Source organism: Astatotilapia calliptera, chromosome 16 (assembly GCF_964374335.1).
Source record: "Astatotilapia calliptera chromosome 16, fAstCal68.1, whole genome shotgun sequence".
NCBI classification, from domain to species: Eukaryota; Metazoa; Chordata; class Actinopteri; order Cichliformes; family Cichlidae; genus Astatotilapia; species Astatotilapia calliptera.
In genome coordinates, this window is record NC_137437.1 from 12,933,368 (window position 1) to 12,947,139 (window position 13,772).

At 42.5% G+C, this 13,772-nt stretch overlaps 1 protein-coding gene across 7 annotated transcripts in view; it reads right to left on the reverse strand.

Moving 5' to 3' along the window:
- The window catches only part of usp9 (ubiquitin specific peptidase 9), a 37,489-nt gene that overhangs the window by 6,131 nt on the left and 17,586 nt on the right, over positions 1-13,772 (reverse strand). For 4 of the 7 annotated variants that reach the window (XM_026145960.2, XM_026145958.2, XM_080290399.1 and 1 more), the window contains 28 exons: positions 13,128-13,261; positions 12,943-13,033; positions 12,630-12,743; positions 12,292-12,520; positions 11,813-11,908; positions 11,459-11,670; positions 11,009-11,249; positions 10,660-10,809; positions 9,294-9,414; positions 9,036-9,166; positions 8,240-8,518; positions 8,000-8,125; positions 7,540-7,665; positions 7,194-7,360; positions 6,985-7,093; positions 6,747-6,893; positions 6,465-6,611; positions 6,128-6,335; positions 5,812-6,032; positions 5,318-5,505; positions 4,633-4,806; positions 4,403-4,544; positions 2,788-3,544; positions 1,459-1,582; positions 1,144-1,369; positions 896-1,025; positions 561-746; positions 54-274 (listed from right to left, as the gene is read on the reverse strand). In XM_026145960.2, the coding sequence (XP_026001745.1) occupies positions 54-274; positions 561-746; positions 896-1,025; positions 1,144-1,369; positions 1,459-1,582; positions 2,788-3,544; positions 4,403-4,544; positions 4,633-4,806; positions 5,318-5,505; positions 5,812-6,032; positions 6,128-6,335; positions 6,465-6,611; positions 6,747-6,893; positions 6,985-7,093; positions 7,194-7,360; positions 7,540-7,665; positions 8,000-8,125; positions 8,240-8,518; positions 9,036-9,166; positions 9,294-9,414; positions 10,660-10,809; positions 11,009-11,249; positions 11,459-11,670; positions 11,813-11,908; positions 12,292-12,520; positions 12,630-12,743; positions 12,943-13,033; positions 13,128-13,261 (5,197 nt within the window). Of the gene's footprint in view, positions 1-53; positions 275-560; positions 747-895; positions 1,026-1,143; positions 1,370-1,458; positions 1,583-2,787; positions 3,545-4,402; positions 4,545-4,632; positions 4,807-5,317; positions 5,506-5,811; positions 6,033-6,127; positions 6,336-6,464; positions 6,612-6,746; positions 6,894-6,984; positions 7,094-7,193; positions 7,361-7,539; positions 7,678-7,999; positions 8,126-8,239; positions 8,519-9,035; positions 9,167-9,293; positions 9,415-10,659; positions 10,810-11,008; positions 11,250-11,458; positions 11,671-11,812; positions 11,909-12,291; positions 12,521-12,629; positions 12,744-12,942; positions 13,034-13,127; positions 13,262-13,772 lie in introns of all 7 variants that reach the window. The other 3 variants (XM_026145957.2, XM_026145956.2, XM_026145951.2) reach the window with 1 other exon arrangement.

Consider the following 13,772-nt stretch of genomic DNA (forward strand, 5'->3'; position numbering starts at 1 on the left):
AACCTATGGAGTTCTGAATATCATGTTGCTCTGAAGAAGCATTAGATGTTTACCTGCCAGAGCAGCTCACTGAGCACAGTGGAGGAGAACTGAGGGTTCTCCCAACAGCTGAAGCGAAGCAGCTTCACTGTCTCTTCAGAGTTGCTGCAGTCCTCAATGATCTTCTTCACGTAGCTCGTCCTCACAAACAGGATCTCTGCCACCAGCTGCTGCACAGGCATCACTGGAGCCGTCAGGTTGGTGTCCCCATATGGGTTAGGAAGAGGGGGATTACCTGCAGGAAATACAAAACAAAAGTTAAGATGGACTATCCTACAAATGCAGGCGGATATTAGCAAAGTCCCTCATTCATCATCTTTGAGAGCCCTCAGCTCCAAGCTGTGCCTACACAGCACAGAGACTCAGAGTGGCTGTTTGTCAGTCACTAGATCCTGAGCAAGGATGAAAATCCTCACTGGGCTCTCACTAACCCTTTTCACACAATCACTTGTTCACTTTAACTGAGCTCATACAACTTGTGCCTAAAAGGAGAAAGGGGGGGGGGAACCCCAACAACTCACCATTGATGGAGGACTGCATGCGTGAAGAGACATCACAACAGCGAACCAGCTGAGAGACGACAGTGTAGAGCTTGCCCAGTTCAGCATACTGATACTTAATTGGAGGGCCAGGCCCCTCGTCCAGAGCGACCAACATGAACGTGGCAGGAACATTCAGCTTCAGCAGTTGCGTCTTTTCAGCCAGGCCTGCATGTGGCAGGAGTAATGACAGGTCAGAAGAAAGTAAAAGCATTCCAAGCACCAAATAACTTTAATTATAATTTACATAAAATTTTGTAGAATTCATTGAGGAACAAATGTACATAAAAGCTTAACAATCTCTGTGCGCTCCTTACCCAGATTGGCGTACATGACAAAGAGGTTGAAGTACTGCTGCAGATGACGGCCGTGCTCAGAAACTTCTCGTCTGAGCAGGTTGAGGACAGCTCTCAATAAGTGGTCACTTAGACTGAGGTTATCACAGCCCTAAAACACAAACATGAAATCAGTTGGAGTCCATCAAAGGCATCGTGTTAACATGTGAGGCCAGACAGAGCGAATTAAAGTCCTTTTTCCAGTGCCCAGATGTAAGCCTGGCACCAACCTGAGCTGAGGGTCCAGGCGAGGCAGTGGGGGAGGGGCAGGGGCCATCTTGCAGGGAGAAGTGAGCGATGAAGACAATGAGCTTGGCAAATGCCCCACGGACCTCAGCGCTCGGGCACTCAAGCAGGTACTCAGAGAACCGGTTAGGATAAGCAAACAGAACGTTGTGTGCAAACCAGTAGCGTACATTCTTACTGTGTCTCAGCAGGATGCAAAGGGCATCATACCTAGAGGGGAAAACAAGATAAACATGTGTAAACAAGGGCAGGAACACTTGAGGGGGAAAAAAAAGGAAAAAAGAAACAGCAAGGCTCACCAGTCACTGGCAGGACCCCGTACTACTTTCTTGGTGTGAAAACCTGTGCTGAAGAGAAACCTAGCAGCCAGCTGAGCACTTATCATAGCAATCTCCTCTGCCTCTGGCAAAAGGTGGTCTTGTCCTAAAAGAAAGAGTAGCGGTTACCAAAACAAAGAAAATATTCCATGTAACTGCAGCTAATTCTTCAATGCTTAAACATGCAACTAAGGCTTCACGCAACTACTTCTCCTTAAAGTAACTACTGCACATCAACAGAGCTGGCTAAGAAACACACAAAGGAAGTGAAATATGCAACTCCACTGGAGTGTGTAAATAGCAAACAGACATTTCCTTTGTTTGGAGTTAGATGAAACATGAAATGCACATAATGAAACAGCAGATGGGAAGTTGTCGGCTCACAAAATGAGGCAGCAGCTTAAAGGCTCAGAGCAAGCTCAAATAAAATGCGAAACTACCTAAACTGACACTGTTTTCTTATTTTCTTATGATCAGAACAAATTCTGTGTTTTTGGGGTTATGGCATCACTGGGCTCTGGTTCAAATAATAATGCATCAGAGCTTTGTAATGCCTAACACAGAGGTAGTGCAGTATTAAGCAGTCTGTGCTGACCTACTAAACATCAATTTTTTTTCCCCCTCCATGAGAATTTTATTTATAACATTGAGTTGAGTGAGATATAATATATACATATAATTTTTTTTTAGGCATAGATTAGTGATACAAATATTTTTGGCAGCAGCTGTATCTTTAAGAGAGAAGCTTTGAAACCCACAGATCAGATACAATGAGGAATTAATCAAAAAGATCAAAGTAGGTTTCAGGGGGAATTTAAGAGCACAGCCATTACTGGAGGAACAACACAATCTGTGCATCAGTAATGAAATATATGCTATTATTTTTCATACAACCTGTCAACATGAGTGGATGGTTGGACTGTCTTATCTGAGTATTGTTTATTTTATTCTCGCTGGTATCATTTTATCGATTGCCTGTTTTCATTGCCATCTTGTTCAGGTCTCCCTCTCTTAAGAGGCTTTCCAGATTACATGGACCTTACCTTGATTAATAAAATGATCAAACACAGCTATATTAGCTGGTGTTTGCAACCATGATTTACCAGCATGATATCTGGCAGCAGATGGCTTTGTAAACATCTGCTACAGTTAATGTTTCCAGTATTGGAACCATGTCTCAAAAGGTCTGAGCAAACATAAAGCAAAAAGAAACTAGCACTAAACTAAACTCTAGCTAAAAAGAGTCATTCGTTTTTTCGGATCCAAAGAGTTAGCTCTGAATTTACCCGCACACACAAAACTGATGCATACCTGGAGGAGGGTTTAAATAGACACTGTTACAGGTCAGAAGTTTCTTAATGAACTGGAAATATTCCAGGCTGTATTGCATTCGGTTGTGCATGAATTGGACGTTCTGTTTGCGGACGCTGCACTCGATAACACCAGGCATCTTGACCTGATGCGGCTTAGTGGAGGAGATATTCAAGTCCGAGATGTATTTGACAAGCTCGCTGTCCTTGTCCATTGAGTCCATACGTTCGTAGAACAGGATGTAGGCATTCCACCAGCGTTTCTGCCTCCTGTACGACATCCTTTTCATCATATGATCAAAAACCTCGCCCATGTATTCCCCTCCAAAGCACTGGTTCTTCATTTCCTCCTCATCGTCCATCTTGCACTCAGTCACATCACCATCATCAAATTTATACCAGCGGTTCTTCTCACCATCACCCCCATTCCTCTGGATTATATACGAATAGTAGTGTCCGCCACTGGCCTGGCCTGAGTGGACCAGCACTCCCACCAGGCGATACTTGGAGCTGCCTGGTGGCGTCGGTTCAGAGGGCTCATTCTGTTGGATAACCTGGTTTTCCGGATTTACGTCGTCGCCTTCTAGCTTGGCCACACCTGCTACCGTGTACGGCTCCATGTCGAGCTCCCTAGGGAACTCAAAATAGTCATTAAACTTGATGGCACACTCCCTCTCCCAGTCGTAGTCGAAGCGCTTCAGCTGGATAGCGAGGACAGGAGGCAGCTTCTTGATCAGCAGACGTTTCACTGTGTCCACCTGACAGGGAGAACAAGCATCACAGATTATCTACGGCTCCTTTAAAGCAAAAAGCATAAAAACAGGTGAGGAAAAGGGAACTGGTGAGAAGTTAAACAGAGGACAACAAAGTTTGTTTAGATTCAGTGTGAAAATGATGGTAAAAGTTGGCGTGAATTTCCCATGAGCAGTTACAAGTAGAGGTGGGAATCACCATACATCCCACAATATGATAATATCACAATATTTAACTCACGATACGATATTATTGCAATTTTTAAAAATATTTTGCGATATTCAGATTCTGTACATAAAGGTAAACGTTTTCAATATTCATTTTATCTAATATCAAAGTCTCACACTCAGTCTCTCATTTCAGTCAGTTTTATTGTTGACAAACTGAACGGTTTGTATTACAGTCTAGTCCAACTTAACTGAATGCAACCATCTGGTACAATTATAGCTATTCTGAACTATGCAATATGAAAACTATGCAGCCCCTTCAGCAACTGAAGAATTTGAAAGTAAATTAAAACAAAATATAATTTTACATTAAATAAAAAAGTTTTAAACTTAATTAAAATAAAACATGTCTTAAATTAAAATAAGTAAACTGTCATGTTTATTGCTGCCAAAAAAAAAGTTAAACACATTTGGACAGTGTCAGGATTCTTGCTTAGAAAAAGGATTAACATGCTCTGAAGTCAGAGCAGTTCCAGTCCACAAAAACCTTTTTTGTAACAAGATATCGATTTCTGCTGTCCCTGTATCGATACATTATTAGCAAACAAAATATCACGATACTACACAGTATCGATTTTTCCCCCCACCCCTAGTTACAAGCATCACATACTAAACAGAAGGACACCAACTTCTCACCTTTTTGTTACACTTCTCACAGTGGTAGGCGTTTGCTCCTTCCAGCAGATCTCCTTTTACATACTGCTCCATTGAGTCCAACAGGTTCTGATGGTTTCTGATGTCTACATTGAGTGTTGTGAACGACTCTTCACACTCATATCTGACAACACATTTTTTGTGGGTTAAGTATACAGTGTCTTAAACTGCTGCCCATATTCAGTCACCAAACACAAAGTATGTGTACTTACCTGTGTGGGCATCCTTGACAGATTTTCTGGTCAGCAAAAGATCCTCCCAGCACCTTACTGAGCATGGCAGGGTGGCCCAGTGCTTTTAAAGCCTCGTCTAAACTGTCCACCAAAGAGTTGAAAAACTCCAGTGCATCATGCTGTTCCCTCAAGTTAACTGGCTCACCCCATAACCTAAAACAGGAAGACACGGATACATTATGGTTGCTACGTTGGTCGCCTTGCTAGCAAACATTGACACCACCACAGCTCTGAAAGCATTTATAGCAGTGCTGAGGGCACAGGCACTCAGATACAACATCAACTTCGACGCTGGTGTAGGAGTAAAAGACGTTGAAGCTGGAAGCAAAGAAATCAACAAGTTTCTTTTTCCCCCCTTTCGACATCTTTTTCTTTTCAGAATAACTGTATAATCTGGGACACACTAAGCTTCTATATTGATGTGGCATTGACATTGTGGTAAAAACGGACATGATCATCGACTGCGTCTTCAACTCAACCGCTGTGGTACCCACGGCTGGCTGAAAACAACACAAAAATGCCGCCTGTGGCAGGAGATCTGACATAACTTCTGGAATCCCCCATTCGCAAGGACGAGAACATTTGGTATAAGAGCCCGCTAGACTTCAGGAACAGGTAACTAGGCAAACTGCTGATGCTCAAAACAAATGAGTCTTTGCAATACCTGAACTGTTTCCAGAATCCCCTAGGGACGTAGTACTGCAGTCTGGATGCAGCCAGGTGGCCAAAGATGACCTGCAGGTGACGCAGGACCCCGATGTTGTACTCTTTCCTGTCTTCTGACTTACTGGAAGGTTTGTCATCAAACTGGTGATGATAGCTGAACACCTCATCACGAGGATCTACATTGCTCTGTGGAAACAAAATACGCAGGTGAAATATTGATATCCACATGTGTCATTAAATCTAAAATTGTTTATCGTTTTTAACTGCTGCTGTTTAGTTGGGAAAACAAATCATAGCAGCTAAATGACAACTGGGAGGGAAAGTCACTGTGTAAAGTGATTTGCTATTTGGTCTTGTAATTATGCTGCCCTCAGCTCCAAGCTCTACCTACATGACCTCCATGCTTATAGTTGGCCAGTCTGTCAGTCACTGGATGCTGATAAAGGATGAAAACTGGGACTAAATCTCTTGCAACACAAACTCTCACTGTACCTCATTCTCCTGCTTCTCATCCCCCGACATGTCATCATCCACATCGGTCCCCGTGCCCTCAATGGCAAGGATGCCATTGCGGATAGGAGGGATCATGTATAGCTGCTGAATGACAGAGTTCATGTAACAAGTGGCCCCAGCGTTCTTCAGACCTACAAATCCTTTGTTGGGCCGTGGCCCCACTGGAGGCAAGTACTCCCACTCTGTCAGCGTCTCACAACCTAGATGGAGAACAAAGTAAAAACACCCTCATGTATACTGTAATTTACAAGCTGCTTGGGCGGCGTCATCTCTAAAGCCAAAGCAATCTCCATACCTAAATAGTACATGTCAGTCAGAGTGTCAACTATCTGTTTCAAGTTGCGGACACAGCCAACAGCCAGCGCCACGAGGAGCTCAAAACCAGCATTGATGGAAGCAGGAGTGCTGCACACTGGGATGGCCTGCTCTGTGGGGAACTCGCCAGTCTTCATGTACTGCAGGTAAACATTAGATGCTGGGAAGATGAAGTCATCAATCAGCTCCTAAATCAAGCAGGAAAAAAAGGAGAAGAAGAAGATATGGTTTCTTAGTGATGTTATGTGAAACAAGAAAAATACAGGATGGACATATTCTCATTATAGTAGCACTGTTTTCATGAATGTGTGTTTCACCTTAATGAGGTTTGCTCCTCCCTTCTCGCAGCCGATGTAATACTTCTTCTCTGGGGTTTGGAAGGCAAGCAGCTCTTTGGTGACTCCAAGGTGGCCCTCCAAGATCGTCTCCTCCACTCCAGTTTCCCCTGTCCTCTTCACTTCGTCCTGGCAAATGAAAACATACAGTACAGCCTCACTTCTGCCTTAAATAACTAGTTGAACAACAGCATATATTATGATTCCTTACACATTTTGCACAGCTAAAACAAATCATTAACAATGATTAAAAGGCTCTTTTACCCGTATTCGTTTCAGCCAGTCGATCTCATTGTTGAGCAGCACCTCAGCGTTTGGCAGGTTGATGTTGCTATTGTAGGCATAGTTTAATAAGTGTCTGAGCAACGTGAAGTAGTCCCCAGCATGCTTGGCTCGCTCTTTGGCCGTACTCTAGAAACAGACATGGATTAAGTTAGGATTCTGTTGTGTGGACTGCAGTGATGTTATGGTATTAAAATACAAAAGAAATATAGCCACTCACCCCTAGTACAGTAAAGAGGAGGGTGATAAAAAAGAGAAGGGGTCGATGGCCCATACAGCACCTAGTTGCCATAAGGAAGAACTGCTCCTGGGCCATTTGCCGCACCGATCTGTTGAAAACAGATTTCAAAATCAGCATCATGTCTCCCCCACCCAAAGCTTAAATCTCATGCCTCAGAAGGTGGCTAGAATGCAAACTGGTATCCTTACTTGCTGTGGCAGTGTAGCAGCAAGTCTATGATGAAGGTCTGCCACGCCTTCTCTTTACTGAGTGTGTCCAGAGCTGTGGGCATGAGGGCAAAACACAGTGTCATCACCTCCAGGGCCTCACAGCACACCTGCTCATCCTCTCCATCTGGTTCCTTTGCTGCATTCGTCTACAAAAACAAAGACAGATAAAGGTCACCAGGCTGATCAAAACCTCATATAGATTTAGACTTTTGCTGATCAAGCTTTAGCATTCTTTCCTCATACATCAAACACCTGATGGCAGACAGTTTAAAGTGCTGCTGGAACACAGTCAACAAAACACATCAGCATTCAGAGTCATTTTTACCTTCTCATAGATTTTGCTGATTTCCTCATTGGAACTGAAAACAAGCTGCACTGTACCACAGCCTGATGCCCACACAATTTTCTGTATAGCACGGATCACACAAATGTCCGGGATGTACTTCGATGCCTGGAAGAAATTCTAGTGAAAAAAACAGTTCCAGAAAATCTACTGTTACAGACATAATAGCTCAAATGGGTCTACTCATCCAGTGTTTGCTTGAATATATTTTATGCTTTTCATATCAACATATAATAATTATAACTATATATCAACCTACTTATGTCAGCCCTTAATCGCAGCCCTTTTAATGCTTATAAACACATTTGCCTTTATCATAAAAAATAATTATTTATTTTATTTTTTTTGTTTTTAAAGGTAAGATACCGTGACCTCCCTAAAAAACCAAACAAAAAACAATTTAAAGAAATCAGTTCCTTTAACTTATCTCACTAAAATTTACCTCATCAGAAATCTGCTGGGCCAAGCGAATGGCTACATTTCGTAGCATGCATTCTGAGGCAGGGTTGGGGATGTTTTGCAGGGCACTCTGGAGGACCAGTGCCTGGTCATGAGTAGCCTGATTTATCTGCAGAGAGGTGTTGAGAAAGAAGCAGGCACGTAAGAGTATGGCAAGCATATGTGCTAGTGTCAAACAAGTAATACAGGTTTGTCTATGTGTGCATCATGAGTGTGACCTAACCGGAGAGACAGGAATATTTCCCTCTGCATTAGGCTGGCAGGCCTCAGCAACAGCCTTCACGTGTCCAAAGCCTACTGCAGTCAGGAGGAGCTTGGCGATCTTGAGCGCATTGAGGTAAGCTCCACGCCGTGTCTCCATGTCAGCAGATGGGAGGAAGTTGTTTCTGGTGAGCATGCTTAAAACCAGGGGCAGACCACCGCTTTTCAAGAAATTATACTGGAAGTCGCTGGCATCCTCGCCCAGAGTGGCACTGGCTGGCATCAGCAAAGCATACACAACCTGGAACGCACACAAGAAAAAAATCAATCTTACATTTTTCTAGCACGCCCCACATCCAAGAATCAAACAGGTTCAAAAGCCACACCCCACAGCCTTTGTCAATCGTTGGGACTGAAAGTTTAATCTGGATGAAACAACCAGCATGGCAGCTTCAGCAAACTCATTTTTAAAAACACATTCTCAGCAAAAATCATATTCATCCAATGTATGTTTATTTCATTTTTGTCCCTTGCTTGTCAACTCCCCATAGGCAGTGACTGCATGCCCTATTAGTGGAGGAAAAAAAGTTCTTTAAAAACATAATGAGGGCTGGGAAAAAAAAAAAAACCCTAACAAAACTCACTCCTGTGTAATATTCCTATTAAATACAGATTACACTATAAAATTACAGGTGCCATTGGGGTTGTTCCACTGCTGGTCAATGTACAGCAGCATACATTATGCAAATCTGATAATGAAGGGTATATAGATAAAAGGGAACACAATGTATAACAAGGCAGGGCACAGTGACACTCACCTCAATGAGGTAGAGCACTTGTGAGGGTGAGGGGCCAAAGAAGCGTGAGTCCAGAGAAGGACTCAGGCTGTTCTCACCAAGCTTGGCATGGTCCAGACAAACAGCTCTCAGATTCTCCACTGTAGTGTTATCTAAGGACAAAGAAACCGCACAAACAAGACCACTTAAAATAACACCGTCTGTGTGCATTAGCATAGGAGTACATTATCACCAAGCAACCTAGGTGTGTAATATTGTGAGCACAGGTGTGTGTAATACCCGGGGGCATGAGTTTCATGAGATCTCGAGCTCCATCTCTAAGCAGGGGCATGTTAAGGTTACACCCCAGGTCGGCCACTTGCCACAGGAAGGAAATGTAGCGCAGATGCAGCGACATAATCTAAAAGAGAGCAGAGGGTGTTACAGTACGTCTGCTTACATACTGAGCAGCACATAATTGCATTACTGCATCATATTTAGAGGGGTCTGATTTAGGGCTGGGCGATATGACCCAAAATTCATATCTCGATATTTTTTAGCTGGATGGCGATATAAGATATATATCTCGATTTTTTTTTTAAGCCATAAAGTAAGAACAAAAAGAGAGGTCTTAGTCAAAGCTGTGTCCCAGATGTCACACAGGCACTTTTATTAACATACAGCACAGATGTACATGAAAAATTACTCAAAATTAAATTATGAGCATTCATTAAATAATCATGCTCCATAAATAAAAGAAAACAAGGTTGTTTTTGTGCTAAACAAAGAGCTCACAATTGTGCAGTCAAAATATAAACTAAAAGACGCTGAGCGTAATAACAAAGACAGATTTCACAGCTGCTCTGTTCCCAAGTTTTGCTGTGTGACTGACAGCCTGGAGTTTGAAATCCGCTTCATAACCACGTCTCTTACAGGTGCCATTTATGGTCCTTATACACACACAATACGGTAATATTACGTTGATGCACAGTACGTATCACTCCGCGAAGCTCCTCGGTAGCCGTAATGCGCCGACAACCTATCAAGCGGTGCAGCTCCGTAGCTGACCAAAGTCGTACTCAAACATTTTGACAGATTGCTGAGCGCCGTGTACCACATAAAATCGGTTCGCGGCCATCAAGCACAACCAGAATTCATACATAAGGCGCGCTATCAACTTTTGAGAGAATGAAAGGATTTTAGGGTTAGCGCTGTTAGCTCGTTAGCGCGGTTAGCTCGTTAGCGCGTTGACGCCGTCCAGCCCCACGCATGGGGCGATGCGCAGTAACTCGTTAACGGAGATTTGCCGTGTCCGTCTTGTCGCTGCCTGCACGTGAAGCGATGGGGGAGGAGGGGGAGTTGTCTTCAGTGAAGGCGAGGCGGAGTAACGTTGCGTAGAGACAAAAGTGGACGAAAGAGAGGCAAACTTGCGGCTCCACAACTATAATTATAACGTAACATAGACTATATCGATATAAAGGATATTGTCACATCTTATATCTCGTATAAAAATATATCGATATGTTTTAAAAACTCGATATATCGCCCAGCTCTAGTCTGATTAACTATCAACTAGCACTTGTTAGTGCTGTACAAGTATATGGAATATATATGGAACATGGAAACTGCATGTGCAGCTTATGCAGAATCTATTCACTTTACTTACCACACCCGGAAGACAGCTCTCCACCTCAGGGTTGGGGCCATCACTGTAGTGGTTACCGTGGTTACCAGGAGAGCCAGTGGATGAGTCAGATGAGCTGTCTGGACTCGAGGGCATATTGGCACTCACCTGGGTCAGCTTGGCTGTGATAAGCTGTATAAAAACAGTTACCGTGCAAGGAAACATTTTTATTTCAAAGTCTTAATATTGGTATAGGCAGCGTTAATGCATTATTAATAAAGAGCAAAAATAAATATATTAGTACATATATTAGTACAAAAAAAATAATCACAGTACAGCAGCTTCATCAGAGTGATTCTTTTGTCAGTCCAACAGAATATCACTCTCTCACCGTTTTGTCCTTCAAATTGAGCTGTCCAATCAGCTTCCTGTCGTCAGCTGGATCAACAACCTCTCCACCAATAAAGAGCTCGATCTTGGTATGGGCAGCATTTGCTTTTATCCTGTTTAGAATACCACGCCGAACCGAGCCAATTGTGTCATTTGTGTGTGACCAGATATCCAAATCATCCACCTGTCGACCTTGGTTGGGGAAACGTACAATCAATGTGATATGCTTCCCACGGAAAGCTCTGCAAGAAGAAAAGAGTAAAGAGGTAACTGAAATATAGTAAAAGTAATGTCAACACCTTACTTATCTCATGAAGAGAAATGTTGCAAAATGTTTGTGCTGTAGTTTTGTTTTCATGTCTCATGTTTTTATTTGTCAATCGGATGACATTCGACAAATGAGATATGGGCATTTATGATAACTGAATCAATGATGTAATTGCGACAGTACCTTGACATGGGCAGTATAGTCCTCTCTTCATGATAGTCACTGTCACACTCATTGATGTACTCCTTAAGCACAGTGAGAACTCGTACCATGCGGATGGCCTCCTGACGGGCACAGTTAATGCTGTCTTTATCTCCATCTAACACACAAAGGGTGTCGTAGGATGCCTTCAGGCGGTCAAAACATGACTGGATGAAGTCTTCGTGAATTTCAACCTAAAAGGGGAGACAAGAAAAAAAATGGTCAAAGACTTCGATATTACTAATGTATATAGTACATTTGTTAACTGACACATGCGAACTAACAATTTGGAACAGCAGATGAAACAGTTTCTCTAACTGAGAGAAGTCACAGTACCTGGTTAACTTGTAGTTTTGGTCCCAGATTGGTATAGATTTCTTTCAGCAGGTCTATGGCTCGGTTTGCAATGTCGTCACTTCCTTGAATCACCACCTGGGAGAAAACAGAAGAGCTGCAAGTCAGTCTTTAATACATTCATGTGTGTGGATGTCTGAGATAAGTGCACAGCAGCCTCATCTTTAAAGGCCATGTGAAAACATTAACAACCCAAACATCAGGTAGTTGTGTGAAGCTTCAAAGCTGCAGAGCATGCACAGTAAATCTTTATTAAAGCACCTAAACAGAGAATTTGTAAGTTAGACATCTTAGCTCTGGGGCACTAAAGTGGCAAGAAAGGTGAAAAAAAAAAGAGAACGTGATTACAATCTTCAAGGTACAATTTTTTTTCTCCTAAATCAAATTCTCATGACCTTAAAAAATAAATGTTAAAGAAAACTAAAATGTTCATGTGTGCCTGTTGCAACTTCTCTCCTCACCCTCCAGAGATAGTCCAAGCCTATTAGTTCCAGGTCATCCATCATGTAGGCCCTGCGCTTTGCTACCAATTTCCCCTCCCTGCAGTTGACAGCCTTGAAGAACCTCTCAAAGCACTTCATCCCATTCTCTGTCAGCAGAGAGGGATCCAACTGCAAAACATTGTTCTCAAAGAAGTCCTTATTGATGTCTGGGTCCAGATCTGGCTCGTCACCCATCAGTTTGGAGTACCTATTAAGTGATGGGAAAGAAACACATCGTTCAGAAAGCATACTTTGTGATTATCAAATTTCAATTAAGAAACTAATTATGCCATAGGCAAGGAGAAATAGAGCCATACCATTTAAAGCAAGCCTCACGGTCACAGAGAAACACTGCGTTCTCAGCCAGACACTTCCAGATCTGCTTGGCCTGCGGGGCACACAGCCACAGCTGGCCATCTTTTAGCAGAAACCTGGTACATACAAATTTAAATTTAAATGGACCCTGGTGACCAGAAGGTCAGAGTGATGTTGACGCAATATGTGGACTTGTATCATATTTGCACATTTTTACACAGGATCCTACCTTGTTTCTTTCTTTTTCCCTCCAAGGAGTACTACTTTACTACTACATTTTATATATTTAACTATGCAATGCCCAATGTAATGTACCTCAGGAAGTTGAGCCTTTCCTGGACTTCCTGGACATGGCTATAGCGGCTTCCTGGTCTAACTGTCTGTGGGTCGAACTCTGCTTGTTCCTCTGAAAAAGAGACATGTTGAGTCACACAGCAGGTTGTACACAATTCAACTGACACAACTAATATAGAGGACCATATCTGGTCTGACCAAAGTACCTTTAGACAACTGCCTCATGGTCTCCATGTAGGCTGAGAGGTTCTCAGCCACAAGCGTCACCAGTGCGTGGTTATGCTGCAGCTGGTTGATCAGGTCATGGCGGTAAAAAACATGGGGACTTCTCTGAGTTTGACTGAAGAGAGAACAGCAGGATGATTGGTGGATATAGGCGGTTTTAAAGCAGTGAGTAAAAACACAAGACTGTTGACCAGCCTGAAATTGAATCTACATACTTTTAGTGATACAACTGTGATTGAGAAAACATAGCAAGACTGATTTCTCATATGTCTGTATTAGGGGCATAAATAAAGCAGCTTTTATTGCATCTCTGTGTGTATGTATGCTATAGAATAACCAGCAAAGAAAGTCATATCAATAAAGGCCATTTCATGCCTTATTTCCACAAGAATGTTTTGGTCTGAAAATGAATAAGCCTGCAAACCTGTACTTTTGAGAGCCAGTATAAACCATAAAGAGTCCTGCGAGAATCAGCAGATACTTAAAAATCATTTTAATATTTCTTCTTTTCCCCCATCCCATTATACTCATCAGCTATATTGTCTTATAAGAACAACTTAAAAAAAAAACAGTACAGTGATGACACCAATTATCAATTTGAATTCATAAAAAAATATAACATTTAA